A 26,318-nucleotide genomic window follows, 5' to 3' on the forward strand; every position below is an offset into this window, starting at 1 on the left:
CAACTCCTTAGGGGTGAGATTACTTTCTACACTAGCTTTATTTTCTTATATTCTATCCCACTACAAGAGAGCTCTGCTATCCTGATGTGTGAGCCTGCACAAGCACCCACCCAGCACTCAGGGACATTTCCAGGAGGCTCCTCCTGGCCTCAGCTCCCCCAGAGTGATGCTGCAAGACCTGCACTGTGCATTTGCTACTGCACATGAGCCTGGGTTTGGAATCAGTGGGAGATGCCAAAAGAGCTTCACCTTCTGTTCAGAACAAGGTGCTGATGACACAGAGAGCTGCAAACAGCCCTCCTCACCTCCACCCTGTGTTTGAGATCACAGCTTTGTAATAAAAATCCCAGCATGTGCCACTGAGCACTGGCAGAGATTCCTCCCTCCTGCCTTGCCATGAGGCTCTGACAGTACAGAAGATGCCACTTCACCTTTCTTTAAATGTACCCACACCTACAGGCTCAGCTTCCTTCCCCTGCCCTGACATTTCTCAGTGAAGGTTTTCAGTGTTTCTCAGCAGTATCTGTATTTGGGAACAGATCAACGCTAATAATAAATTCTACTGGATGCCTAATTGGTGACACTTGCTTGTGAACTCCTGAAGTCCAGATTTGGGTCCAGGAAAGAAAAAATAAGTGGTCTAGGTCAGGAGTTTGTAGTGCACCACTGAGTCCGGTATTTGCCTTCTCTGAGAGCACACTGGGAGCATGCTCACCCCACCCAGGAATTTTACCCCATGTTTTGCTAATAGCAGAAATCTCAGATTTTAGCAGTGTCCTTTATATGCACTCTCATTTTGTGACCCATTAATCTTAGGGATTTTCTATTGCAGGAAAGGCTGGTGGGACTGATAGGAGGCAAACACGCTGGTCCCTACTGGGAGTTCTAACCTCACATCAGAGTTTGCTTCTCCCCACAGTTCTGCAAAACTTCTCCAGCTTTGCCTCTCCCAGCCCTTCCCCTTTTGAGGGCTCCTGTGAGAGCCCTGCCCTGCAGGTCAGCTCAGGCTGTGGTGAGCCAGAGCAGCCCAGACAGGACAGGGTAACCAGGCAAGTACAAGGGAAGCTGAAAATGACCCCTACATCAAGACTTCTCCCATGGGAAACTCAAAAGAAAAGTCATTGTTTGCTAGCTGATTGCATCAACATGATATTGAAAATGCTGCTGTATCTAAATATGAATCTAAAACCTGCTATGAGGAGTTAAAGGCACTCCCAAGGCCTGGGGTTTGAAATGTTTGAGGGAATAAAGTCTTTCAGAGTTTATTTCCCTGGAAATGCCTTCTACTCAGGAGCTGCCCCTGACTGTGGCAATCAGACCCAGGAGGGAATATCCTGAGCTGAACCCTTCAGAGCACTGCCTGGGAAAATGGGAGTAAACTGAAGGCAGAAGAAATATTTACACCAAAAATGAAAATAAAACCTCCTTCATCAGACCTGACAGCCCCTTCCAACCCACACAGGCTGATCCAGCTGACCTTTATTTACTTCCAGAGTCCGCAGGCCACCCTGTCAGCCCAGCCCAGTATCACTGGACAGGCTCTCACATCTGACCTTTGCTGTGCTGTGCTCTCCAGTCACTGCCTCCATCTGTGCCCCATTTCCCCCAGTTCCAACAGTTTAAGATCCTTTCAGGTGTGGAGGGATTGCACACCCAACCCTACTGTCCTTCCAGGAGCAGAAACTAATTTACCTTTTCTAGTGCCACAGACCCAGAAGGTTACCCTGACCTTGAAACAGCAGTTTTGCAGTGAGGATGTACTGGAACCTGATGAGGGAACATAAAAGCCCCAACAAGAGACACAGGAAAGGGTTGAAAGAGTCAAACCAGAAGTGAAAATAAAAATGGTATATAAAAAAAAAATCATCACCTTTCCTACTTAAACCTCTTGAATCTCGAGGAGGATCAAAGGAACCTTGATCCTTTGTGGCAAAAAAAAAAAAAAAAAAAAAAAAAAAAAAAAAAAAAAAAGAGAGAGAGAAAAAAACTTGCTATAAAGCTAAAACCACTAAAACTGAACCAGATCTCCCCTTGGTGCTCCAGGCACCACTGCAGAGCCCCAGGCCCTGAGGGAGCAGGAACTTGTCACCACTGCACAGCCACCCCCAAACGGATGCCCTGCCCAGGAAGGGATCTCAGGTTTAGCTGAAACACCTTTTTTTTAAACAAACGGGAACTTTACATGTTTTTTAAAAGCTCTGTAAAACAGGATAAGCCATGGTTAGTGAAATAAACGTTTGAAATCTGCAAAAGTGGGTAAATATGGTTAATGCAAAAGGAAGGTGGATTCACAGTCTCCCAAAGCACCAATATAAAAAAGCTTTAAAGTCCTGAAAAATGGAGGCAAATGAGGAATCACTTGAATATTCAAAATCAAGTGAGGAAGAAGTGCAGCTTGAGCATTTAAAAGGATGGGTGTTTTGTTAGGGAATGTTTTGTTTAAATGGAAACATGAATATGTACCTGGACAGGTTCAGGTAAGGTGTGTGTTGCAGGCACACTGGTAACAAAGTGATTTTGCTTTTCCAAGAAATAAGACCAAATGAATCAGTACACACACACACAGGATGTGGCTAATACAGCCCACACTGCAGGCAGGGAGAGGAGAAGCAGAGGCCCAGCCTGCAGGACACACTCAGCTGTCACTGGAAGCCACCACATCCCTCAGGCCTTGGGAGGCCCCTGGTCTGCCAAGGAAAAAGAAAAAACCAAAATATTTGCTGACCCCCATTTCTTATGCTGAATCATGAGGTTAAATACTCGTGTTTCTGCTACTGAAGGGATCAGATTGTGCCCCACAGAGCCCTGAGCATTGCCCAGCCCAGGCAGGGGCACTTTCTCTGCTAGGGAGCATTTCTTGCAGGGCTGAGCATTATGCTGACAGCATCAGATCCTTTCTTGGTTCCACTGCTTATCCAAGCTGACACTACAGGTGACTGGGGCTTGTGATAAAACCTCATTCAACCCCAGGACAGCTTCATCTGATCCCTGCTTTGCTGTCTTTCCTCACTTGTTGAGGTGACCCTACCCCTCCTTTGCATAGCTGTGTATAAAGGTTGTGGCCACACAAACATCTCCAATTTCATTCTCTGCTTTTGCCCTTTAAACCTTCCTCCCACAGATCAGATATTCTTTTTTCTCCTGCAGGTTTGTGATCCCTAGTTATTTTTGGTGCCCAACAAACATGAGATCATTAGCTCACTGCCCCCATGGCACAGGAAAAGCAAGGGGACAAAGGTCTGCAGGCTGAGCAGAGCTGAGGGTGAGCAGTGTCCCCTGGGCAGTGTTTGCCACCAAAAGCTGCTGCTGGGACAGACACAGAGCCACTCCAGCCCTGCTGTCACCACATGTGATGCTTGGAAGGAGAAACACACCACACCCAAACTTGTGGAGGGATGCAGAAAGGACAATCTGATGGCACTCAGAGGGGGTGACATGGTGGCACTGCAGGCAGAGCCCTGCACAGAGCTGGGGGAGATCCTCCAGCAGGAAGCAAACCTCCAGCACTGGGCAGGAAATGAGCTGGAAAAGATCAGAGAGAGTAAACAGAGCTCTTGGAACAGACTCAGCCTACAACAGCCATTCTGTAAACAATGTAAGTTGCCTGGAAAATTTGGTAAAGGAAGTTAAATATGGACCTTTCTGATGTTACATGTTGATTAAATAATTTTAGAACTGTATTTTTTACTTTCACCCTCCATATATATTAAATATTGATCTAGAGGAATGTGGAGGTTTCCACTGCTGTTTGAGCTATTGGAGTGCACTTTCAATTCAAAATAATGAATATCTACATACCCAGGAATCTTAAGACACTTCAGCAACTTCAAATTCAAGCTAAAAATAGGAAATGCTTCCCTGATGTCAGAGTCAGAGAGACACAATAGAGTGAGTTTTAGATTATCCAGCACCTCCCATTTCCCAGCTCAGTGCCAGTCTGGTATGGTGGAGCATTTTATCCTGCACTATTTTTAGGGAACTGGGAGGTTATTAGGAAACTACCTAAATAAGGAATGTTCTAGTTCTTCCTCCCCACAGCTGCTATTCATATTCCAGGCTCTAGTTAAACCTCTTGGGACAAAGCCAAAGTCACGTGGAACATTTAGGAACAAGAGTTTTCAGTGAATTCTGACCTTGCTGGTCACCAAGCCTGCCATGGGTAACACCATGAGCACCTCCATGGGCTCTGTTACCTCCTGGGCTTCTTAAAGTTTCTTGACATTTCCTCAAGAAACCTGAAGTGTTTTTAACAGCATGATACACCAGAGTAATGAACCACTGTGAGTTACTAGTCCCAAATGCCCTCCCATGCATCCCCTGAGCAAGCCAGCACAAAGCCAGCAGTGACTCAGGGAGCTGCAGGGCTGCCTGTCCCCACCAGCCACACCAGGGACTGGGACAGATGAGTGTAAAGAGGCTCCGACTGAAGAATCCCAGCTGTTAATATCTAAGATCTCTCCTGCAGGATCCCCTGAGCTGTAGCAGAGACACTTCCCAGCTGCCCTTCTCTCCCAGTTCAGTGGATGCACATCCTGTGCCCAGCTCTCCACTGGCCATGGTGTCTGAATCCCCACCCAGGGATAGCTATGGCTCCAAATCTGCCAATTCCAGCCCAGGCAGCACAGACACCCTGTGAGGAAGGAACAGGAGAGAACTTTGCAGGGATGCCTCTGTGGGCTCAGCCACAGACAGACAGCTGCTCCTGCACACAGCCAGCCTGGATCCTGCCACAATCCCACCCAACACAGTTTGGATCATGGAGGGGCAGGTTCTGGGGAGACTTCACTGCAATAATGACCACAGCATTATTATCACAACCTGACTCTCCTGAATGCAACACTGCAAAGGGAGTTTTCTGACCCAGCTGTGGGGGTGCAGAACCCTTAGGGAAAAGATTTTCCATGTTCTATTAATTTCCAAACCCCTCTCGAGAAAGATCTGGAATTCTGCTGCCTCTCCTCCCTGCCCCAGATAATTTACCTATTTCAGACCCTTCACCCTGCAGCAAAGCATCAGAAGGGGAGCCCATCAGGAAGGATGTGTGCTGCCCAAAGCATGAAAGTCATCCAGGATTTTGGAGGCAATCAGAAAACTGAGATTTGGCTTCCCAGCACCCCCAGAGCAGTTGGTTGCAGTCAGCAGAAACTATTTTGCTGGTAGTTCACAGAAAAGCCAGAGAGGCCAGAGAAGATTGTTCTCTCAGCTCAGATTCAGCTCTCAGATCATTTAGAATTACCAGATAATTTTAATTTCCAACCCATATCGTTCCACTCCAGCAGAGGAGCGGCACCACAGAGAAGCCAGGAGATGTGGCACTAGTGCTGTGCACCAAACAGTGATCTGGCAGGAAATCAGAGGAAAGGAAGGAGCATGAAAAGATGATCTCTCCATGGACACAGCAGCTCAGAGCTGGGCTCTCCCTGCAGGAAGGTGCAGCTGACAGAACACCTCCAGCACAGCCAGCAGCTGGAGTGCACCAGCAGAACGGGACATCCCCAGCTGGGAGCCCAGAGCCCTCGGGTGCTCAGCCCTGCTGAGTTACAGACACTGGAGGCAAACCTGAGACCACACCACAGTGGAGAAGTGAAGCACAGCAACGTGCCCAGGATGTCTCTGGGGGAAGCACAGCCTCAGTCCTCCAGAGCCATCACTGCCCAGGGGTCAGGAGCCCAGCCTGAAGGACAGCCTGAAGGCCTCTCTGCAATGCAGCATTTTCCCCTTCAGAGCCAAGTGCTGGCAAACTGCAGAAAACCCACAAGCACTGCATGTTTTTTTCTTTTTCATTAAATATGCTGCTTTGGCAAAACAAAATCTTTTAAAACACCAAGAGTGTGGTCATTCATCCATCACTGCTCTCTGATGAGCCACCTCCTTGCCTTGCCCTTGCAGGTACACAGGCTTCAGGCCAAATCCCAGATAAATGCAGAAGCCTGGGGCACAAAGCATCTCCATCAAGTGCCCACTGCCAGATGCTCAGGGGAAGCAGAAGGGTGGGTGCAGTGCTCTGATGCACAACACTTGGTCTGCTCCCCATGTCCCCCATCCCTCAGCAGCCCAGTGGGAAGGGAAGCTGGTGTGAGCCTGTCTGAAACACCAACAGCCAGCACTGCAGGGATTGCTGTCTGCCCTCGGGGAACACCCCACAGCTACAGGCGGGACAGCAAGAGGGGATGAGGCACCAGAGGCACTGTGTGTGCTGACAGCCACAGCAGGGAGCATCTGGGAGAGCTGAATTACTCCTGGGAGGGAACAGGAGCCAAGGAGGTGCCACACAGGAGGATAAAGCTCTTACTGATGCTGTAACACCAGCACACAGGAGGATAAAGCTCTCACTGGTGCTGTAACACCACCATCAGTTTGGTGACAGTGGAAATGGAAGCACTGACAGTACATGTTGCCATTAAAAATGTAATTATGGGCTTTTTAAAAATTTCACTCCAGGCAAATGAATTCGCCTTTGCTGCCTGCTTTCCAGAGATGTTATCTGAATTACTATCTCAGCAACTCTTCTGCCTCCATGCTTGCCAGCTAGGGGTTTATATTCACTACAGCAAGCACATTTTGTGTTTGTTCTAGAGAGGAGTGAAGTATGAATCTGAGAAAAACAAAACCTCATCACACCAAAGAGCCATGACATTTCCCCAGCACAACTATTTATACCAGGTTGAGAACTGTCTGCAGCAAGCACAAGGATGCAGGGCTCACTTGTACCCAATCAGTTAAAGAAGAGAAGTGGCTCCACACAAGTGTTATCAAACACCAAACAAATCATCTCTGCAGCCTTCAGAGCCACTCATTGAATCAAAGCCAGCAGACAAAAATCCCCTTCCAAAGCCTGTGCTGCCATGCAGGCTGACCCTGGCAGGCTGCAGGACTGGGCAGGGAGCAGCTGCTGAGGTGCAGCACAGTCCAGGGCAGGTCCTGCAGCTGGGGAGGGACAACCCCAAGCACCAGCACAGGCTGGGCTCACCCTCTGGATGGCAGCTCTGCAGAGAGGGACCTGGGCGTGCTGCTGGGTGACAAGTGACCATGACGTGCCCTGGGGGCCAGGAGAGCCAGGGGGAGCCTGGGGTGCCCTGGGGGAGTGTGGCCAGCAGGGCAGGGAGGTGACCCTGCCCTCTGCCCAGCCCACTGAGGCACAGCTGCAGGGCTGTGTGCCCTAAACCCTGCTCAGCCCACTGAGGCACAGCTGCAGGGCTGTGTGCCTGTCTCTGCCCAGCCCACTGAGGCACAGCTGCAGGGCTGTGTGCCCTGCCCAGCCCACTGAGGCACAGCTGCAGGGCTGTGTGCCCTGCCCAGCCCACTGAGATACAGCTGCAGGGCTGTGTGCCCTAAACTCTGCCCAGCCCACTGAGATACAGCTGCAGGGCTGTGTCCCTGTCTCTGCCCAGCCCACTGAGGCACAGCTGCAGGGCTGTGTGCCCTGCCCAGCCCACTGAGGCACAGCTGCAGGGCTGTGTGCCCTAAACTCTGCCCAGCCCACTGAGGCACAGCTGCAGGGCTGTGCCAGCTCTGGGCTCCTCAAGGAGCCACCAGAGAGGTTCCACAGAGGCCACAGAGGAGAAACTGCAGGTGCTGGGCCAGTTCAGTTTGGAGGAGGCAGGACTGAGAGGGGATCTCATCAGATGGAATTATCTCAAAGGCTGTTGTCAAGAGGATGGAGCCAGGCTCTTTCCAGTGGTGCCCAGCAACAGGACAAGGAGCAATGGCCATGAACACCACAAGTTCCACCTCATCATGAGGAAGAAATTCTTTATGTCAAGGGTGACTGGATCTGCGAGGGAGAGGATGAACTCTCCCTGTCTGGGGACATTCCAAACCCATCTGGATGCATTCCTGTAACCTGCTCTAGCTCACCCTGCCTTGTCAGAGCCATTGGATTAGATACTCTCCACAACTTCCTTCCAACCTTAACAATTCTGTGATCCCATATTTCTACCCACATCTCACACGTACAACTCAATAGCAGCTTTGGTGCAAGATCCACTCATAAAACATGTCCACATTCCTGAACAGATACACAGAAAATTTTGCAGACATGAAGTGAAGCTTTCCAATGTCACAAACATTTGACTTTATTTCTGGGCTAATGCTCACTTATAAAAAGAAAATGCCAATCCAAGTGTCATTATTATCTTACAAAAAATAAAGAAACTTACAGGGAACAGACATCCCATCCTATGGAAGACATTTTCACTAAAGTATAACGTCAGAGCTCCTCCAAGCTTAGAGGAGAAAATAATTCCTCAAATTAAAAGTTTATGTTGAAAATCATAATAATCTGCATGTCAGGCAGCTGGTGCCTATGCTTAAAGCCTTCACTAATCATCACAGCTTAGTGATGAGCACAGAGGAACAGTCTATCTTGGTGAATCCAGACTGGCATAACCATTTCATCCAAGCTCCTGAAATCCCAGCTTTTGGGAAGAATTTGGGAGGAACAATCCGCTTTCATTTCATGAGAAGATGCCTGTACCACACTGAGACAGTGAACAGGCTAACATCTCCCTCACATTCAGATTTAACTGAATAAATAGATGGAAAAGAATCACTTGATAAACATGATGAGGATCTGAAAACTCTGTGCGAACCAGAGCCACTGGAGTCCCCTGAGCCACAGGCCTGGTTACAGAATGCTGCCACAAAAAGCAATTCCAGTTAATAAAGAGCAATCTATCAAATTCACTGTGAAATAAACTGAAATGAAAGGCATTACTAATTTGTCCTTCCAGTGTTGCCTTGCATCAGAATTAAGACAGTGACACCATCACCCTCCAGCACTAAAAGCTGTTTCCAGCAACTCAAATATACTCTGAGTAATTAAAGAACACAATGTGCTGAAACCTTCAGTACTTCAATAATAGCACTTTTCCCTAACAGGTTGAGGCAGAAACATCAGCTATTTTTGAACTGAAGCTCTGAGACAGTACCTACATGTGAAACATTTCAAACAGGGGCCCATTCCTGCTACAATAGAAAATGCTGTTGACTTCAAGAGAGCAGAATTGACCTAGAGAAGCTGTAAAAACACAAAACACTTCAGTCCTACAAAATCTATATGAACTAAGATGCTTCTGAAAGAGCAAGGAGAAGAGCCTTTGAGCACACAGTTTCTGCCAGAAGAAGGGCATGGTTTGCCTGCTGTGAGATGGGAGGAGAAGTGGAGGTCCATGGTGAAAGCCAAGTCAGTAAACCCCACAAAGGGCTCAGAGCCTGTTTGGGGCAGGAGGAGATCACCAGGGAGGGAGAGAACCCTCAGCACTGGGACTGCCAACCATGGGGTGGGCAAAGCCTCTGCCAGAAAGGCACAGGTGCCACAGGAGTGGGTGGGGAACAGGAGGTGCCCTGCAGCCTTCTCCTGCAGGGACAGCACAGCACATGGAGCCTGCTCCTGGTGTGAAATGGACTGAAATGGCACAGCTGAGAACAGAGAGAGCCAGGCTGGGCCGTGGCTGGGCTGTGTCTGAGGGCCCAGAGCCTCCCACCCTGCCCACAGAGCACCTCTGTCCCTCTGAGCCCTGCCCTGCTCAGCCTCCCCACACAGGGTGGTGCAAGGATGCCGGAGCAGAGAACCTCCTGTGCCAGCCAAACACTGCAAACACCTCCACAAGTGAGGCTGGCCATAAACTTTTACAACCTTTTGGCTGGTTTAGGATGGAGGGAGTGGGTGGCAGGCAGGGGAGGGTGGCACAGCTCTCCAATTACTCCAGTACAGTTTATTATTGATGGCTCTCAGAGCAGTGTGAGAGCAGATGGGATCAATACACCAACAGCACAGCCCACCAGAGGGGACTCCTGTCACAGGGGCCTCGCACAGAGCACCAAAAATCACATAAAAATCGCACAAAGCTATTTTTGTAATGTCACTTGGGACCTCAGCATAGGAGACATATGGGAGTCTTAAACAGGGAAACAGAAAAACATCTCTGGAGTTGCTACTGAGTGGAGGGGAATTGAGGGCAGGCACACCTTGTGCACCCAGAATCAAATCCAAGACAAAGATGTGTTGGGCCATAGGACAGGAACCTGAAAGAGCAGTTCACATTTTGTACAGACAAACAAAACAGCAACCCCAATCAAAAAGTCATCCCCGGGGTTTTAAAAGGAATAATTTCACATAACTGAAGAAAATTTTACTGAACTAGTTGGAAGAGAAAATGTACAAGGAAAAAAAAAAAAACAGGACTGAAAATAGACAGTTCTTTAAAAGGAATTCATTAGAAGGCTGAAAATTCATGTTTCTGCAAGAAGGCTGTTGTAACTAAACCCCTGCTGATCAGTAACTGTATAGGTCAGACTACATGTTCACAGTTAAATTTTTTAAATTGTGACATAGGAAATGCTATTTTTAAGTTATTCAGGAAATGAGGAGAAATAGTGCATTTGCATTAGACAAAAGAGAAAGGAGATATTAAAAATGTCACTTCCTTGGGTTGAACACAAGTCAGACCACTGAACCTATCCGCACCCATGAGCCCTACAAAGCTTTGGGTTGTCAATGCCCATGGTGCAGCAACATTCCAGAAACCTGGAGGAAAGCCAAGTGCTCCTTCTCCAAGGACATGTGCTGCACACACAGCCAGGAAAGACAGCTGGGGCAATGGGAGCGGGTTTGGTGAGGTTTGGTTGACTTACCACTGGATAACCACTCTGAACAACAGATAAGGATTATACAGCTTCAGTACTGTGAGCAATAGGTAAAATAAAACTGGTGGTAGAGGAGGTTACAGGAGGATAAACATCAGTCTTAACACACACACCCTCAGAGACCAACAGCCCCTGGTCAACATCCCAGCCTAGGAACAAATATTAAAATTGCCCATTAAACCTTGCAGATTAGCCAGGCCATAAACACCAATGCAGAGTGTGGGGTGTGCTGGGGAGTGCTGGGCAGGCAGGGCTGTCCCAGGGGATGTCCCAGGGGATGTCCCAGGGATGTGCTGGGCAGGCAGGGCTGTCCCAGGGGATGTCCCAGGGGATGTGCTGGGCAGGCAGGGCTGTCCCAGGGATGTGCTGGGCAGGCAGGGCTGTCCCAGGGGATGTCCCAGGGGATGTGCTGGGCAGGCAGGGCTGTCCCAGGGATGTGCTGGGCAGGCAGGGATGTCCCAGGGAATGTCCCAGGGGATGTGCTGGGCAGGCAGGGCTGTCCCAGGGATGTGCTGGGCAGGCAGGGCTGTCCCAGGGGATGTCCCAGGGATGTGCTGGGCAGGCAGGGCTGTCCCAGGGGATGTCCCAGGGATGTGCTGGGCAGGCAGGGCTGTCCCAGGGAATGTGCTGCCCTGCAGCCAAGCCAAGACTCTCACATCCAGGAATCAGGAATGCAGCCACGGCTGGGAATGCCAGGCTGGATCTGCACCAAACTTTGACACTGCAGAGGATGCTGAGGTCACAGCAGGTAAGCAACTCTGCAAAGACTGGGGATAAAGGGCTAATGCAATTATGGGATGTACAGAGAGAGAAACAGAGCAGAACTGGAGATTTTATCTCCTTACACTGTAACTGTGTGTGCAGTGTATAGTCTTAACATTATGCTTAAATTCTTCAGTCTCTTTTCTAAGCATGCTGCAAAGACTGGCTTAGACTGGAGAAAAATTCTCAGCAAGGGACTTAAAAAGCTTTATCTATTTAGTTTATCAAAAGGTAAATTCAGAGGGGGTGGTTCTCAGTGTGTTCAGAACAAAAAGGGTTCAAGCACTAATGAACTCTTTAACAGAGAAAGCTTCAGCCATAAATTGCTCACAACCTAAGCTAGATAAATTCAAGGAAGTAATAAAGTGTGACTTTTCTCAACAGTAAAGGCAATTAACCTTTAGTTTAATAATGGTACAAGCAGTGCAAAGTAAAAGTAGTGAATTTTCAGTGTTATAAATCTTTACATTAAAACTAGATACTGCATGAAATATTTGCTTCAGATGAATGCAAGTTTCTGGGTCTGGGCAAAACTCATAGCTTATTCTAAGAGATTTAAGGATCATCTTCTAGTTTTTAACTCAACAGATTTATAATAATAACACCAGGAAAAGAACTGCATAATCTATTGCTGCCAGTAACATCTGCATAACCCTTCTTTGCTGGAGTGAGGATGACAGATTATAAACCAGATTGTGCCTGAAATGTTGAGAGCAGTTGGTAATGAAGGCAAAGCAGAGCTGCAGCTCCCCTTGGGCATATATTGTATTTGCAGGGAACCCCTGACGAGGGGGAGAGAGAAATGATGCATCTGACTCCATCTTATCAGAAGGCTAATTAATTACTTTATTATACTGTATTATTCTATACTATATTACATTATATCTAAACTGAATCTGCCAAGCACTCAACTCTGCACACTCTGCCCTGAATCTCGTGACTGTCAGCCCACAGTCCTCACAAACACACACACACACACCTGGCCTGACAGGCCAAGGAAACAAAACCCCTGGGTAAACAATCTCCATATTGCATTCTGCTTTGGCACAAACACAGGCACAGCAAATGAGATAAGAATATTCTTGGGAAGAGCTGTGCCTTGCTTTTCTCTGTGCAGAGCAGTGTGGGGCTGGAGGCAGACGGGCAGAACTCACTCAGAGATGTGCACGAAGATGTCGGGCCCTCCGTCGGCGGGCGTGATGAAGCCGTGGCCCTTGGAGCGGCAGAAGCACTTGCAGACCCCTTTGTAGATGGGCCCCTCTGAGGCTCTCACCGTGCTGCAGGAGGAAGCACAAAGAGCAGCTCAGGGCTGGGCACACTGAGCAAAGGCACAGTGGCCAAGCCCTCCCTCCCTGTGAGCTCTGCAGCAGCGCTCAGCTCTCACTGCCACACACGGCACTGCCGGGGCCTTTGGAAGGGACACTCAGATGAAGATGAGGTTTGCCAGCACTATAATGCATCAACTGCCACCTTGAATTGAACTGCTCCATCACTGGATGAAGTTTTCCTCCAGACAACATACTAAATGTGAGAATCTTCCACTTCCAGACACCATCCTGCCTTTGCTGCCTGCTTTCCAGAGATGTTATCTGAATTACTATCTCAGCAACTCCTCTGCCTCCATGCTTGCCAGCTAGGGGTTTATATTCACTACAGCAAGCATATTTTGTGATTGTTCTAGAGAAGGGTGAAATGAAGTATGAATCTGAGAAAAACAAAACCTCATCCCATGACATTTCCCCAGCACAACTATTTATACCAGGTTGAGTACTGTCTGCAGCAAGCACAAGGATGCAGGGCTCCCTTGTACCCAATCAGTTAAAGAAGAGAAGTGGCTCCACACAAGTGTTATCAAACACCAAAACAAATAATCTCTGCTAAATGTATGAATCTTCTACCTTTGATGGGTTTGGGAGTACCAGTGTCCACCTAAGTGCTGTGCTTTCACAGATTTCACAGGAAGTGTGAAGCCCAGCTGTAGTGCAAGCAGCCAGACTCATGCCTGAGCTCCTCCTCCACTGCCATGGGACCGGTATTTTAAATGAGACACATTGGCAGAACCTGCAATCTGCAACAGTGCCATCAAAAAAAATTACTTGTCCTGAAAACTGTGTGGTTAAATCCTTTTCAGCATCAAATACAGTGATCCAGGGTTTGCATCCAGGGATCCAGACCACTCAAACACTTCCATTAATGAAAACCAACTGGTTTTCTCTGAGCATTGCTAGGTCAGAACCTTCTTCATGCCAGGAATATCCAGTAGGTTCCATGTTAGAAGAGGATTTTGGTGCAATTCTTCAAACACAATGACAGTGCAGCCGTTTGTTTATGTGCATCATGGCAACTTGGACATCATTGTCCCAAATGTTTAAATTTTACTGAAGTCTAAATGAAATTGTTTTTAAAAAATGGTAACAGCTTTGTTCCTTAAATCAAACTAACAATAAAGAAATGCAGTTGAAAGTGCTAAAGAAAGAAATCTCCATTAAATTACTTCATTTCCAGCTCTATAAAGCTGTCAACACACCTGACCTCATAAGTGCTTGTTACACAGAAAAGCACTCACTGTCCTAAACAAGCTATTAAAGTTCAATTGCATCTTTCAAAGAAATAAGGCACTGTGGGGGATGAGGCCCCCCACTCTCAGTGACCCAAAATTAAATAATCCCACTGAATAATAAGCCACTGCCTGTCACATTCATCTCTTTATACAACTGCTCACCTAGAGCTCTTGTTGAAAAAGGACACACACACAAAAAATTCAGACCTATTTTGGTTTTCAGGGCAAACAAATACAGCAAGATTCTTACACTAATTAATGATTAAAGAACTGTGGAAGCCAAATAACAAATTCTTTCTTTTTGTAAGAACCAAACTAAGATTAACAGCTGAGAAGATTTACAAAGAGTTCATTATTAACACAGCACTGAAGCAAGCTAGCTTGGACTTGCTTTTCAAGGGCAACCCCAATTATTAAGTCAATTATGTTCCTTTTAGTAATCTGCTTCCATCAGGAAGTTCAGGGCATTTGAAAGCTTTTGGAACTGACAAAATATAAACTTTTCTTCTGCTTTTCTCCTTTTTTTGCCTCATTTTGAATTCAGAAGTAATAATATGAAGCATCAGTGAGACTTATTATTTAAATCCTCATGGATAACTCTGGAAGAAAAGAGCTGGATAACACTGCAAGAAGCAAAAGGGGAAAAGCACACAAACCAGAGTGAGTGGCCCAAAACAGGCTGGCTGTGGGGCTGAGATCTTTTTGCTACAGCTTTCATTCAGCACTGCCAGACCTTCCTCACACAGAAATAAAAGGCTGTGGCAGAAGCTTCACATAGTACCCAGATTCAAAGGCTTTGAGATGAACAAAGGAGCCCACATTGCCTTCCTCAGGCCAGCTCCTCACTGGGAGGCCCCTGACAGGCACTGGGAATTCTTTGCAATGGCCAAACCCGGCCACACCATCCTCAGCTGCTGCACTGGGGAGGGGATCCCTCTGGACAGGGCTCACAGGAGCCTGCACAGCACCACTGGGCCCCAGGAAAGACGAGGGAAAGTCAGCTCTGCTGAAAGATCACTACCTCAAAGAACCACAAAAATAAACAAATATTACCTTGTTTCATGGAAAGCCTCACTCAAAAAACCTTAGAGAAAGAGATCAGGGGTGACACCCTGATAACTCACATTCTTTAACAGGTCTATCTGAGGAATCTTAAGATGAAGGCATGAAAGCTGAATAAGAAAAGAAAACAAGGAAATAATAAATAATCCCACTGAATAATAAACCACTTTCCTCTGAAAAGTGATGGAGCATCCGTAAAATGTAACTTTGATGACATTAGCACAGGTGTCAGGAGTAAAAACCCAAAAAACTTCCAGTGAGGTTTGGTCCAGTGCCTCAGGGGCAGTGAGAAGGGAGACCATGCCAAAAAAAACCTCTGGATCTGAGAAGGAAGCACCAACACAAACTGGTCCTGGAAGCCACAACCCAATGTCAGAAGTGAAGCAAAGCTTTAGACAACAAACTGTTTTGAGGGTTCTTGGTGTATTTTCCCCTCCCTGTAAAACTTTTGTCTCAAAGAGCCAAGAGACTTTGAACACCCTTTACTAAAACAGAGCATTGAAAAACTATAGGATATTTGGACTTAAAGTCCAAAAGCATCAGAACTTCTTGGAGAAGAGTATCACAAAGCATCTTCAGACACCAGGCCCCCTCCAGGGGCTGCTGGCTGCGCCCTGTTACTGCTGAGTAAGAAATTACACAGATTATTAGAAGGTTGGTTTGCAGAACAGTAGTTTCAATATGAAAATTCTCTCCTTTTATAGACAGATTTTACATATTCTACTTGATTGGTTAATTAATAAAAGCATTTTTCTTCTCTTTTTTATTGATAGTTAAAAGAATATTGCAATTCTCTTATTTTATAGATAGATATGAAAATTCTCTTACAGATAGGTTTGACATTGGTTGGTTCTTTTATAGATAGTTAAAAGAATATTGTAATTCTCTTATAGATAGATATGAAAATTCTCTTATAGACAGGTTTGACATTGGTTGGTTCTTTTATAGATAGTTAAAAGAATGTTGCAATTCTCTTCTCTTATAGATGGATATGAAAATTCTTTTATAAATAAGTTTGATATAGGTTGGTTCTTTTATAGATAGTTAAAAGAATATTGCAATTCTCTTATTTTATAGATAGGTTTGATATTGGTTCGTTCTTTTATAGATAGGTTTGACATTGGCTGGTTCTTTCATAGATAGTCAAAAGAATATTGCAATTCTTTTATAGATAGATATGAAAATTCTCTTATTTTATAGATAGGTTGGTTCTTTTTTAGATAGTTAAAAGAATGTTGCAATTCTCTTATTTTATAGATAGGTTTGACATTGGTTGGTTCTTTTTTAGATAGTTAAAAGAATATTGCAATTCTTTTAGAGATAGATATGAAAATTCTCTTTTTTTATAAATAGGTTTGACATTGATTGGTTAATTAATAAAATTTAGGAAAGTATTAATTAATACTTTTGTATTAATTAATTTGTATTAATTAAAAAGTCTTAATTGATAAAATTAATATTTGATTGGTTAACTAATAAAAACATTTTATTTCATTTATTCTGAGCCTGCCACAATCTCCCAGCAGCTGGGAAGCCAACAGTCCGCACCTTCATTAAACCTCCGGCAAGCTCAGGCGTGCTTACAAACAGTTTTTGAGAAGAACAGAAAAACAGAGCAGGAAAACACCACTTGTAGGTTGTTTACACCAGTAAGTTATCATCGTTATAACTCCACAACAAAGTCCCCCAAAGGCGCGGTGAGAGCAGGCATTTCCCGCTCCCGGCGCAGGCTGCGGCTCTCGCAGCGCCGGCAGGGCGGTACTCACGCCGAGAAGGTCCGCGTGCGGCGGGTGGGCAGCGGGCTGGGGATGAGGCAGCCCCGCAGCGGGGACGGGGAGCGCTCCCGCGGCCGCCGGCTCTCGGGCAGGTGCAGCGAGCTGGGCGGCGCGGCAGGGCCGGCGCACGGCGGCGAGGAGGAGGAGGAGCTGGGCTCCGCAGACATTCCTGAGGCCGGAGCAGAGCCTGGAGAGACGAGAGATCTGATTTAGCCCCAGACGGGAATTGTCATAAATGCCACAGATGCTTGCGATGCTGATTTTGTAAGAGCGTGACTCACTTCCTGCAGACGTACACACAGACACGGCTCCACCAGCTCTGCTCTGTATCAGTGAGCTGGTGTTTTGTAAAGTTTATTTCTTTTGAAATGTCACAGTTTTGTCAGCTGTAGTAGGAAGCTCCTCTGCAAACAGATTACTCCACAACCAACGTGTTTGCTCACTCGTGCCTTACTCACAGGCTCTGAGCCCCAGTTCCTGCTCTTGGTGTGCCCCACACACCTCCCACACTGATGGGCTTTGACCACAGAGGAGTTGCGCACAAACACACACCACAAGAAAGAAGCCCTTGAAGAAGAAATGCTGAGATAAAGCTGCACCTCCAGTGCTGCAGGTTGGTTTTGCTGTGTGATCACCATGATAACTTCATTGCTGCTGCTGCTGCTCACTTATTAACACAGCTCTGTCAGCTCATAACACCTCCAGCCTGACTGTGAGAAGAGAATCAGAGGAGAGCTCCTTAATTCCCCTCAGACTGAGGCAGGCAGCTGATTTACTGTGCCTGGGAAGGAGCACAGCAAAGCTGGGAGGCAGTGCCAGCCCTGAGGAGCTGACCCCTCCTGCCTGGGAGACCTGGCAGACCCAGCAATCCCCTTTGGGAGCTCTGAGCCTGCCACAACCTCCCAGCAGCTAGGAAGCCAACAGTCCACACCTTCATTCAGACCTCCAGCAGGCTCAGGTGTGCTCTTGCTCAGGTCCCACAGCCCATGCCCTTCTCAGCACGCCAACAGCAATACATCCCATCACACAACAGGGGCAGAACTCCCAGAATCCATGCAAGGAGCAGGGTCAGAAACAGCAGCACTTCCACACACACAAATGCATGGCTCACAGCAGCAGTGGCAGAAATAAGAGGAAATAACCAGCACTGCTCTGATATTACTATGCAAGTCCCCAGCCACACTGAAAGGGGAAGATGATTTGCAAAAATAACAAATAACTCACTACAGTTTTACTTAAGAAGACTAAAAATATCTGGTTATCTGGATGAGTTAGCAAAAAATGTGGCAATCTGAGTCAAGAAAATATCACGAAGGGAAGAAAAGCTGCCTTTAAGACCAATAGTTTAATTGAGCTGAAATCTCTCATATCCATTATGCACCCTCCTCTTGACACCCACACTCCCCAGCCCATGAATTATGGAGTGGATCCTTGACATGACATTTGAGAGATGCAGCCTTCTTGTCAATGACAAATCCATATTATTTCTTCCTGAAAATAAAGACTAAAATTAAAAAGGCTTCTTAAGAATGAAGTCACCAGGGAACAAAGGCTTTTGTCTTTAATTGCTCAGGGTGCTCAGAAGATAGAAGTGAATAGTCAGTCATACTCCCTCCTCTACCAGCTTGAGCTTTCCTCACTGTTCTCAAGAACAACTCAGCTAAGAACAAAACCTCAGCTTTAGGGATGGAATTTCAAATATGGATGGTATCTGTCACCTATGAGCTAATGCCCTGCCCAGTGTCCCAGCACAGACGAAGATGATAACACCAAAGGGTCAGGATTTTCCAAACTTCCTCCTCCTCAAAATAGACCTGCTGTGCTTGCTGGTACAGAGGAAGTCTCAATTTTCTAAAGCCCTCTCCTCTGGACACCTTGCTTTCAAGGAATGTGCTTGACAGGGCAGGACCATAGCCCTAGTAAGTCACAGGAAAAAATAACAGCAAACAATTAAAACCTTATTCTGATAACTCAGCACACATGGGCTGAGTGAAAACACAGCTTTTAGAATCACATGCTTTCTCTCCTCATCTAAATATAAACCAGCTTGTCAGGTGACAAGCAAAATGCAGAGTATTCACCCATGTACTGCAGTACAGCCACAGAGTGCTGCCTGTCCCCTTCCTCAAACAAGGCTAGAGAGGCAGAATTTTCCCTCCTTTCTTCAAAACACAAAAATATTCACAAATAAAGAAGACTAAATGGAGTTAGAAGTGTGCTACCATATGTTATTGTTCCCATTTGTATTATTTTGGTGCCCTCTGCTCCGCACACATAAAATAAACCAGCGGTGTAGAACATTCAGTGCAGTGTCACTGTAAAAATGTCCTTTTTGTTCTCTGCCCACAGTAAAGGTGGGTGAATAGTCTCAACTCTCATCACTTCCATTGCCGGAGCCCTGCATTGTGCTCAGAGCTGGGTGAGACCTGACCCAAAACCACACAGCTGAAGGCAGAGAGCAGCAGCCACACTTGGCTTCACCGCCACCACAACCTGTGGGGACATGGGGGATGCAGAGCCATGCTGCAGCTCAGTCTCTACAGGCAGGATGGTGCATCCCTGCCCAGGAGAGTGCACTGACTCATCCCTCTGCCCCTGGGCTTCTCTGCCAGCTGTACAAACCAGGCACAGTGAGAAGGATGGGAGCCCGACCGACCGAGCTGAACCGTGTGTGTACTGCAGGATGGCAGCAGCTCCCATCTCTATGGCAGAGGATCAGCTCATCTGGACCTTCACAAAGACAAAGGTGCAGCTGGGCTCTTTCAGTCGGTGCTGGTGTGGCCACTTGTTGACGTTGTTCATGCAGGATTAGCTCATTTCCCTTGGCAGCCCTCCTGCAGGAGCACAGACACTCTCCCCACTCGCAGGCGCAGCTGGAGGCTGGGCAGTGTTGACACAGGAAGCCTACAGCAAAAACTCAAAACAAAACAAAACCCACACCCCAGCCCTCCCAGCCGCCTCCTCACAAATGCTTTGCCTTCCTAAGGCAGTTACCAGCAGTCTGTAGAGATGTTTCCCAGATGTTATCCTGGGCTCTGAACTGACTCCCTGTAAATCAAGGATCACCCCTGGAACTCGGATGGCAGCCCTTCCTCAGCACCCACAAGTTCCTTCCTCTCTTTTTGACTCTTTTTGACTCTGTGACTAGCTGAACAAACTTTCCTGCAGCTCTCAGAAGCCCCCTGCATCTCCTAACCCACATCCATCAGGTAGAAGCCAGGCAAACCCTCTGGTTTTCCTCCAGCCCAGCCAGCACTCTCCCCTTGGCCATGGCAAGGACATCACCCCACAAAGCCCAGCAGCAGTGCAGGCACCCCGAGCTGCCAGGAGCACCCATCCCCCTGTGCCAGCGCTGCAGAAAGGGCAGCAGTGAGATCCCAGCCAGGCCAGGGAGCAGGGACAGCAGCTCTCCTCTGCTTGAGCCAGCAAAACGTGTGCCTGCAGGGATTTACAGAGTGAATGCAGCATGACGTAGGGTGGTGATGTTTTCAGGCTCTTTAGGAAACTCCAGCCACGTGCCACATTACCCTGAAATCGCCCCATATTTCAACATGCATCATTTATCTTTCTCCAAAGTGATTTTTTTTAAATATTTATGTTTAGGAACACACCGAACTGGAATATAAATAAAATGAATTACAGTAGCGTCATGGCAAAAGTAGACTAATTTAACATTTCAAAGCAAAAATATTTTTTAACATACCTTTTTTAGAAAAATTGGCCAATGTGTGCAGAAAGAGACCCCAAAATGCCATCTACAACAAGTGACCTACAAAGCACCTGTAACAAGTGAGCTACAAAGAGCACAATACACGCAGGAGAAATTTATTAAATTCTCCATGAAAAATAAATTTAAAAAGTGATAAGGTTGGGGGTATATAAATGTCACCATAATTTCTCTATACATCTATACATCCTATTTCTCTTAAAGTGTGCCCCATACCTCTAGGAATACCCTAAAAATAGCAGGTTTGGGGAAGTTATCCATTCTGACCAGCACAACACTACCGCAGAAATCTTATCTCACTTATCTCAGAAATCTTATCTCACTACCACAGAAATCTTATCTCAGAGCCCTTTGTGGCACTGGGACCCCATGCACACAAGGATCCCAAGCACTGCCCCTGCACCTCAGGGTGAAGCACTTACAAAACACAAACAGTTACGAAACAGCTTCCAGAGCTTCCCCTTGCAGCTCAGTCTGCATGACCAACTTTCCACAATTAATACTGGTATTTCAATTAGCACTGAAACTCAGAGGAGTTGCAACATGCATGTGACATGTCACAGAGGATTATGGTATTGGCATGATGCTCTTGGAGGCTGCAGAGTGCCCACACACTGGAGTGATTTGTCACTTAATGGAGACCAGGACATGTCCAGTAAAAGCCTAATTATAAGGTAAGCAAAATACATCAAGGAAAATTCTTATAGCTTGTTAGGGTGTACAAATTAATTTGGATTGAAACAGGGTTTAGTTTATAAACAGCAGCAGCTATTTCCAAGCAATCTCAGCACTGAACACTTTGTGCCCAGATGCTGGGGGTGCCCTTCTGCTCCTGCAGTGAGCAGTGTCTGTGTCTGAAGGAAAACCTGCTCAGGCAGCACAAACCCACCCTGCACAGCAGTGATCACAGAGAGGGATGGGGAGGAGCCCAGTCATCAGCAGCCTATACAGCACACTGACAGAGATGAGGACTGCCTGCAGTCCCATGTTTTCCACTGTTCATCAAAGCTCAAAGGAAAAAAAAGGTTTAGGTGGAGGAACTGGATGGCTAGTCAGAATAAGTACATGTTTCAACTGGTTTAGGATTATACTGAAGAATATATGGTGATACCCTGTGGCTCATTTCATCAAAAATACAGAGGAATCAGGATTTTCTCTCACTGGAAATCCAGTATTGATAATGCACAAACTTGTTGCTCCAAGCTGAGCAGAGCTAGCCAGGGTCCTCCACTGGAGTGAGCACAGGAGGCTGTCACAGATGCACTGTCAGCTGCCAGGGGACAGAGTGTGCACAATCCCATGGCAAGGACCAGCTTCCATCCTGCCCCTTGTAAAAAGGTACTTCAGAGGGAGCAGAACAGTGGTAAGGCAAATTCCTCAGGACGTGGCACAGAGCTGTCCCAAGGCCAGCACACCTTCCCTCACACTCTCTCACAGGAGAAGCCCAAGCCCTCAGTTTGCCTATAAAATCTCACTTATCCAGCCCCTTCTGTTTAAAGAACAGATTGCAGGAGGTGGAAAGCCCTCCCCAGCTCATGGTGAGCCTGGACAAGCAGTGACAGGTTCCAGACAAGCATCCTCCTCTGGGAGCTCTTGCAGGCAAGGATGAAGATGGTGGTTGAAGATGATGATGATGGTGGTAATTAGGTTCAAGTGTTGCCCAGTGACTTAATTTGCTGTGCACCTGTAGTATTGGCTGATGTAATCAAATATTTAAATGACAGCAGAAAAGGGGTGGGGGGTTCTCACCTGGGCAGGACACCACAGCCTGTCACCAAGCAGGCAGGTGGCAGTGCCCTGTGGGATGGGCTGGCACAGACATCCCTGTGCCCACAGCACACCCAGGGACACTGAGCTAGCAGCAGCCTGGGGTGAGATGCCCAGCATCCTGCCTGGCTTTTGGTCTGCTAGCTGCCTGCTGGGTGAGCTGCCAGGCTCCAGCCCTGGCTTTCCTGTGGCAGCAGGGACACCCTGTCACTGCAGTGCCCAGCTGCTCCCAAAGCCACTGCTGGCTGGGACACCCTGTCACTGCAGTGCCCAGCTGCTCCCAAAGCCACTGCCAGCAGGGACACCCTGTCACTGCAGTGCCCAGCTGCTCCCAAAGCCACTGCCAGCAGGGACACCCTGTCACTGCAGTGCCCAGCTGCTCCCAAAGCCACTGCCAGCTGGGACACCCTGTCACAGCAGTGCCCAGCTGCTCCCAAAGCCACTTCCAGGTGCCCCCACAGTGCCAGAACCCAGAGCAGAAGCACAGACACCAGCTCCCACAGCCCAGCCCCAACCCAGGTGCTCCTTCCCTGAAGCCAAGGACACCAGAGGTCACCCCCAGGAGCCAGTGTTGGTGCCCCCAGTCTCCACAGAGCTGTGATAAGGGTACAGGGCAGTGTGAAGGGAGATCCCAAAGCACCCTGGGGAACATCAGGATGACTTTACTTGATCCAGCACTGGTGGCCAGGTGAGGCTGCCCAGGTCAGAGTTAAACACAAGGTGAGTGCAGTGTGGTGCTTATCTCAACACCTTTCCTGCATCCTCATTTAAAGAGATGGCAAACTAAGAGTTGCATAGTGGTATTCAATAACCTAGGAGAATTATAGGAGCTTCCTGAGCTCATATAATCTTTTAACCTCTGCAGTATCCTGTGGCAGGAAATCTCACAGCTTAACTGTCTATGAAAAAAGGGCCTCCACTCCTTTTAGTGGACTGTAAGAAGAGGCCCTTTTCACAGGGAAATTAAGAAAGGACAGTGAGACCAAAAGGTAACAGCAAATTAGAAAAGGAATATGTAAAGAAACAAATGAGAAAAAGCATTAGCTTGGAGGAGCACACAAGAAAGGGTGTACAGACTTATTCAGAAATCAAACCTTAAATTTTCTAGCAGAAGTGACATAAAGAGGGTAGAGAGCAAGAATAGTTACAAGCTATTTCTGGTGATTTTGCACCCCTCCCCTTTAAATTTCCGAGCACAAATGAAAAACCCTGTGCCTTTTTAAAACAAAACACTCCCCACTTTGTCACTTGAATGGCTGCCATGGCTCTTTCTTAGACAATAAACCCCACTAGTATTAAATATTTCTGAAGATTTAGCTTTGTCAACAAGTTGGTTGGTTTGGGCCAGAAAGCAGATATTATCTATTCAATGTTTTGTGGTCCCCAGCACAGAACCATTGTGCTGGTCACTCCAAGTTCCTGCTGCCTTCATCACTCCTCCATCAGCCAGGACTGGGAACTCTGCTCTGGGATAGCAGAGACAACACTTCATATATCTCATCCTAAACTTGTTAACATGCTCAGTCACAGTGAGCTGATGTGTTTCCCAGACAAAATGCAATATATGGCTAAAAAGGGAATTTTCTGTCCCTTCCAGTGGTTGCTCTCCAGCTTTGGAACCCAGCTCCTCCTTCAGTGTTTTTGCAAGTCTGAAGATTTCCCTCTGCCATTGCTTCCATGCTGGAGCATCCTCCATGAATTTATTCCAGGATTTATTTCATATTGGCAGAAAATATTTATACCAGAACATGAAAATCTCTCATGTGTCTTGTGTCTAAGCATCTTAAAACTCATCTACAAGGCAAATGGGTTATGCAGTGTCATACTATTATAAAGAAGTTATACATATGTAAATCCCTAGGCACTTTTGAAAAGTTCTCCCCTTTTCAGCCTCCTCTGACATCACAAAACTTCAGGCACAATTGTGGTTAAGTTTGCTCATGTGCAACTTTGAGCCTTTTAAGGCTACTGAAATCCCCTGAAATATTTATGTGGCTCAAGTGTTACTCAGAACAATTAGTTCACTGTGTTTCCTCCCTAATCAACATTTTCAATAGGGGAAAACAGTTCACATTACAGAGATCTATAACCATGGAAATTTATGAGGCATCCGTGTATTGGCAAGGAAAACTATAAATCCTCTGAGGATATTTGATCTGCCAGCATTGCAGCAAGCTGCAGTTGGCAGGGTACAGAGTCAGAAACCACTCAAAACCAGCCTGATCCTCACACCAGCTCTGTGAGGCACCCAGAGACCCCAGATGCCCTTCTGGACAGGCCAGGCTCTAATTTCTGGTTCTCCCAATGCACAGACCACGTCCCAGTCTCACTGCCTGACACTTTCTAGGCGTATTTTTAAGCATCCCAGGCTAATAACTTGGGTCTGTTTCAAAAAGATCACTCAGAAATCAATTAAACAAAATGTTTGTGATGGAGATAGAATTATAAACCTACATCAACATCAAGTAATGGCCAAAAGATATAAAATTGACTGAAACGCTTTAAGAAACAGAAAATGCTCTGCATCTGATGGGATGATAGACCTAAAATTTAATGGAGAAGCTTATAGAAGGATGGATGGACAGATTAGATAGATAGATAGATAGATAGATAGATAGATAGATAGATAGATAGATATTTAAAGTTCACAGGCCCACTTAACAACTGCATTTCTGTTTTTTCTTCCCTCCATTACAACCCTCAACACAATTTCCAGTGTATCTCACCCTGCTGTACCCAAGTTTGTGCTTGTGACCCCAAGACCCCTCTCAGTGTCCTCATGCTCCAGCAGGAGGCAAGTGCTCCATCAACACTGTAAAACTAATGGTTACCTCTTAACTCTCAGCTAAAACTGCCTTAATATGTTTAACTGAAGTCTATAGGATAAGAATTACATAAACATACACAGTTCACAGGTCTGTTTTTTTCTTACATAACCAAATAACTTGTGGAACAGAGAAGATGTAAGCTAACATAGACACCCAAACTCCTTGGCTGAACAGAAAATGCTGCATTTTGCCTCACAGAGCTGCTCAGTGCTGGCAGCACACCTATCCCCACTGCCAGCTGCTGCTTCACAGAACTCTGTGTGATGTGCTGCACTGACAGGCAGCCCCTCCACGTGCAGTCAGACCTGTGGGCATCCAGAGCACACCCCACAGCTCACAGCCTCCAGAGCTGCTCCAGGGACACCAGCCACCCCAATAAACACCCCAAATCCTCTGGCTGCTACACACCCTCCATCACATCCTCTCATACGGCAGCTGGCAAAGCACCACTGATGATGTAGTTTGGAGTTGTAGGGAAAAAATTCTTTTTAATTCTCAAACATGCTTACAGTATCCCTAGTCCAGCCAGCAGGCAACACATGGGGAAATGGGCCTGTGGGGAGTGTAATTGCCCTCCCTGATTATCCTGTGTGCACAAACCAGTCTTTCTGGCTCAGCACATCCAGCCTGTGCTCTCAGCAATGGCAGAAGGAGTCACACTGTGCTGCAGTGGCTGCAAAACCGCAGAGCCAGCACGGGCACGTGTGCGGGGCTGCATTTCGTGCCTATTACACACAACAAAACTATTCACTGCCCTGTGAGTTCCAGAGCCACGGCCCAGTGCTGTGCTGGGCAGGACAGAGCTGTCCAGAACCACAGGCACTGCTGTTGTGCTGTTTGTGGCTGCTCTGTTAGTGCTCAAAAGCCAACACAGACCACAGCAAGGGAAGGGGGGGTCACTGTCATATCTGCTGAAAAATCCCTCACCACGATTTCTTCTCCTGGGAAGATGAGAAGCCTCAGAGAAAAAACAATATTATCTCACTTGCTTCTCCCTCTTTTGCTGCTTTGGAATGTGGCTGGAGATTGTTTACCAACAGGTGCATGTTTGATTGGTTTCATGTGAATTGTTTTTAATTAATGACCAATCTCCATCAGCTCTGTCAGACTCTGAAGAGTCAGTTACAAGTTTTTTATTATCATTCTTGTTAAGTCTTCTGTCTGTATCCTTTCTCTATTCTTTAGTATAG

General features: G+C 46.9%; 1 protein-coding gene across 1 annotated transcript in view; it reads right to left on the minus strand.

The window, feature by feature from the left end:
* CARHSP1 (calcium regulated heat stable protein 1) overlaps window positions 1-26,318 on the minus strand; it is a 36,208-nt gene that overhangs the window by 2,601 nt on the left and 7,289 nt on the right. Inside the window, exons 2-3 of the mRNA XM_058815696.1 lie at window positions 16,798-16,993; window positions 12,564-12,686 (exon numbers count right to left, since the gene is read on the minus strand). Coding sequence (XP_058671679.1) covers window positions 12,564-12,686; window positions 16,798-16,973 — 299 coding nt within the window. The 5' untranslated portion in view covers window positions 16,974-16,993. The remainder of the gene's footprint in view (window positions 1-12,563; window positions 12,687-16,797; window positions 16,994-26,318) is intronic.

This window comes from Ammospiza caudacuta, chromosome 17, assembly GCF_027887145.1.
Source record: "Ammospiza caudacuta isolate bAmmCau1 chromosome 17, bAmmCau1.pri, whole genome shotgun sequence".
NCBI lineage: Eukaryota > Metazoa > Chordata > Aves > Passeriformes > Passerellidae > Ammospiza > Ammospiza caudacuta.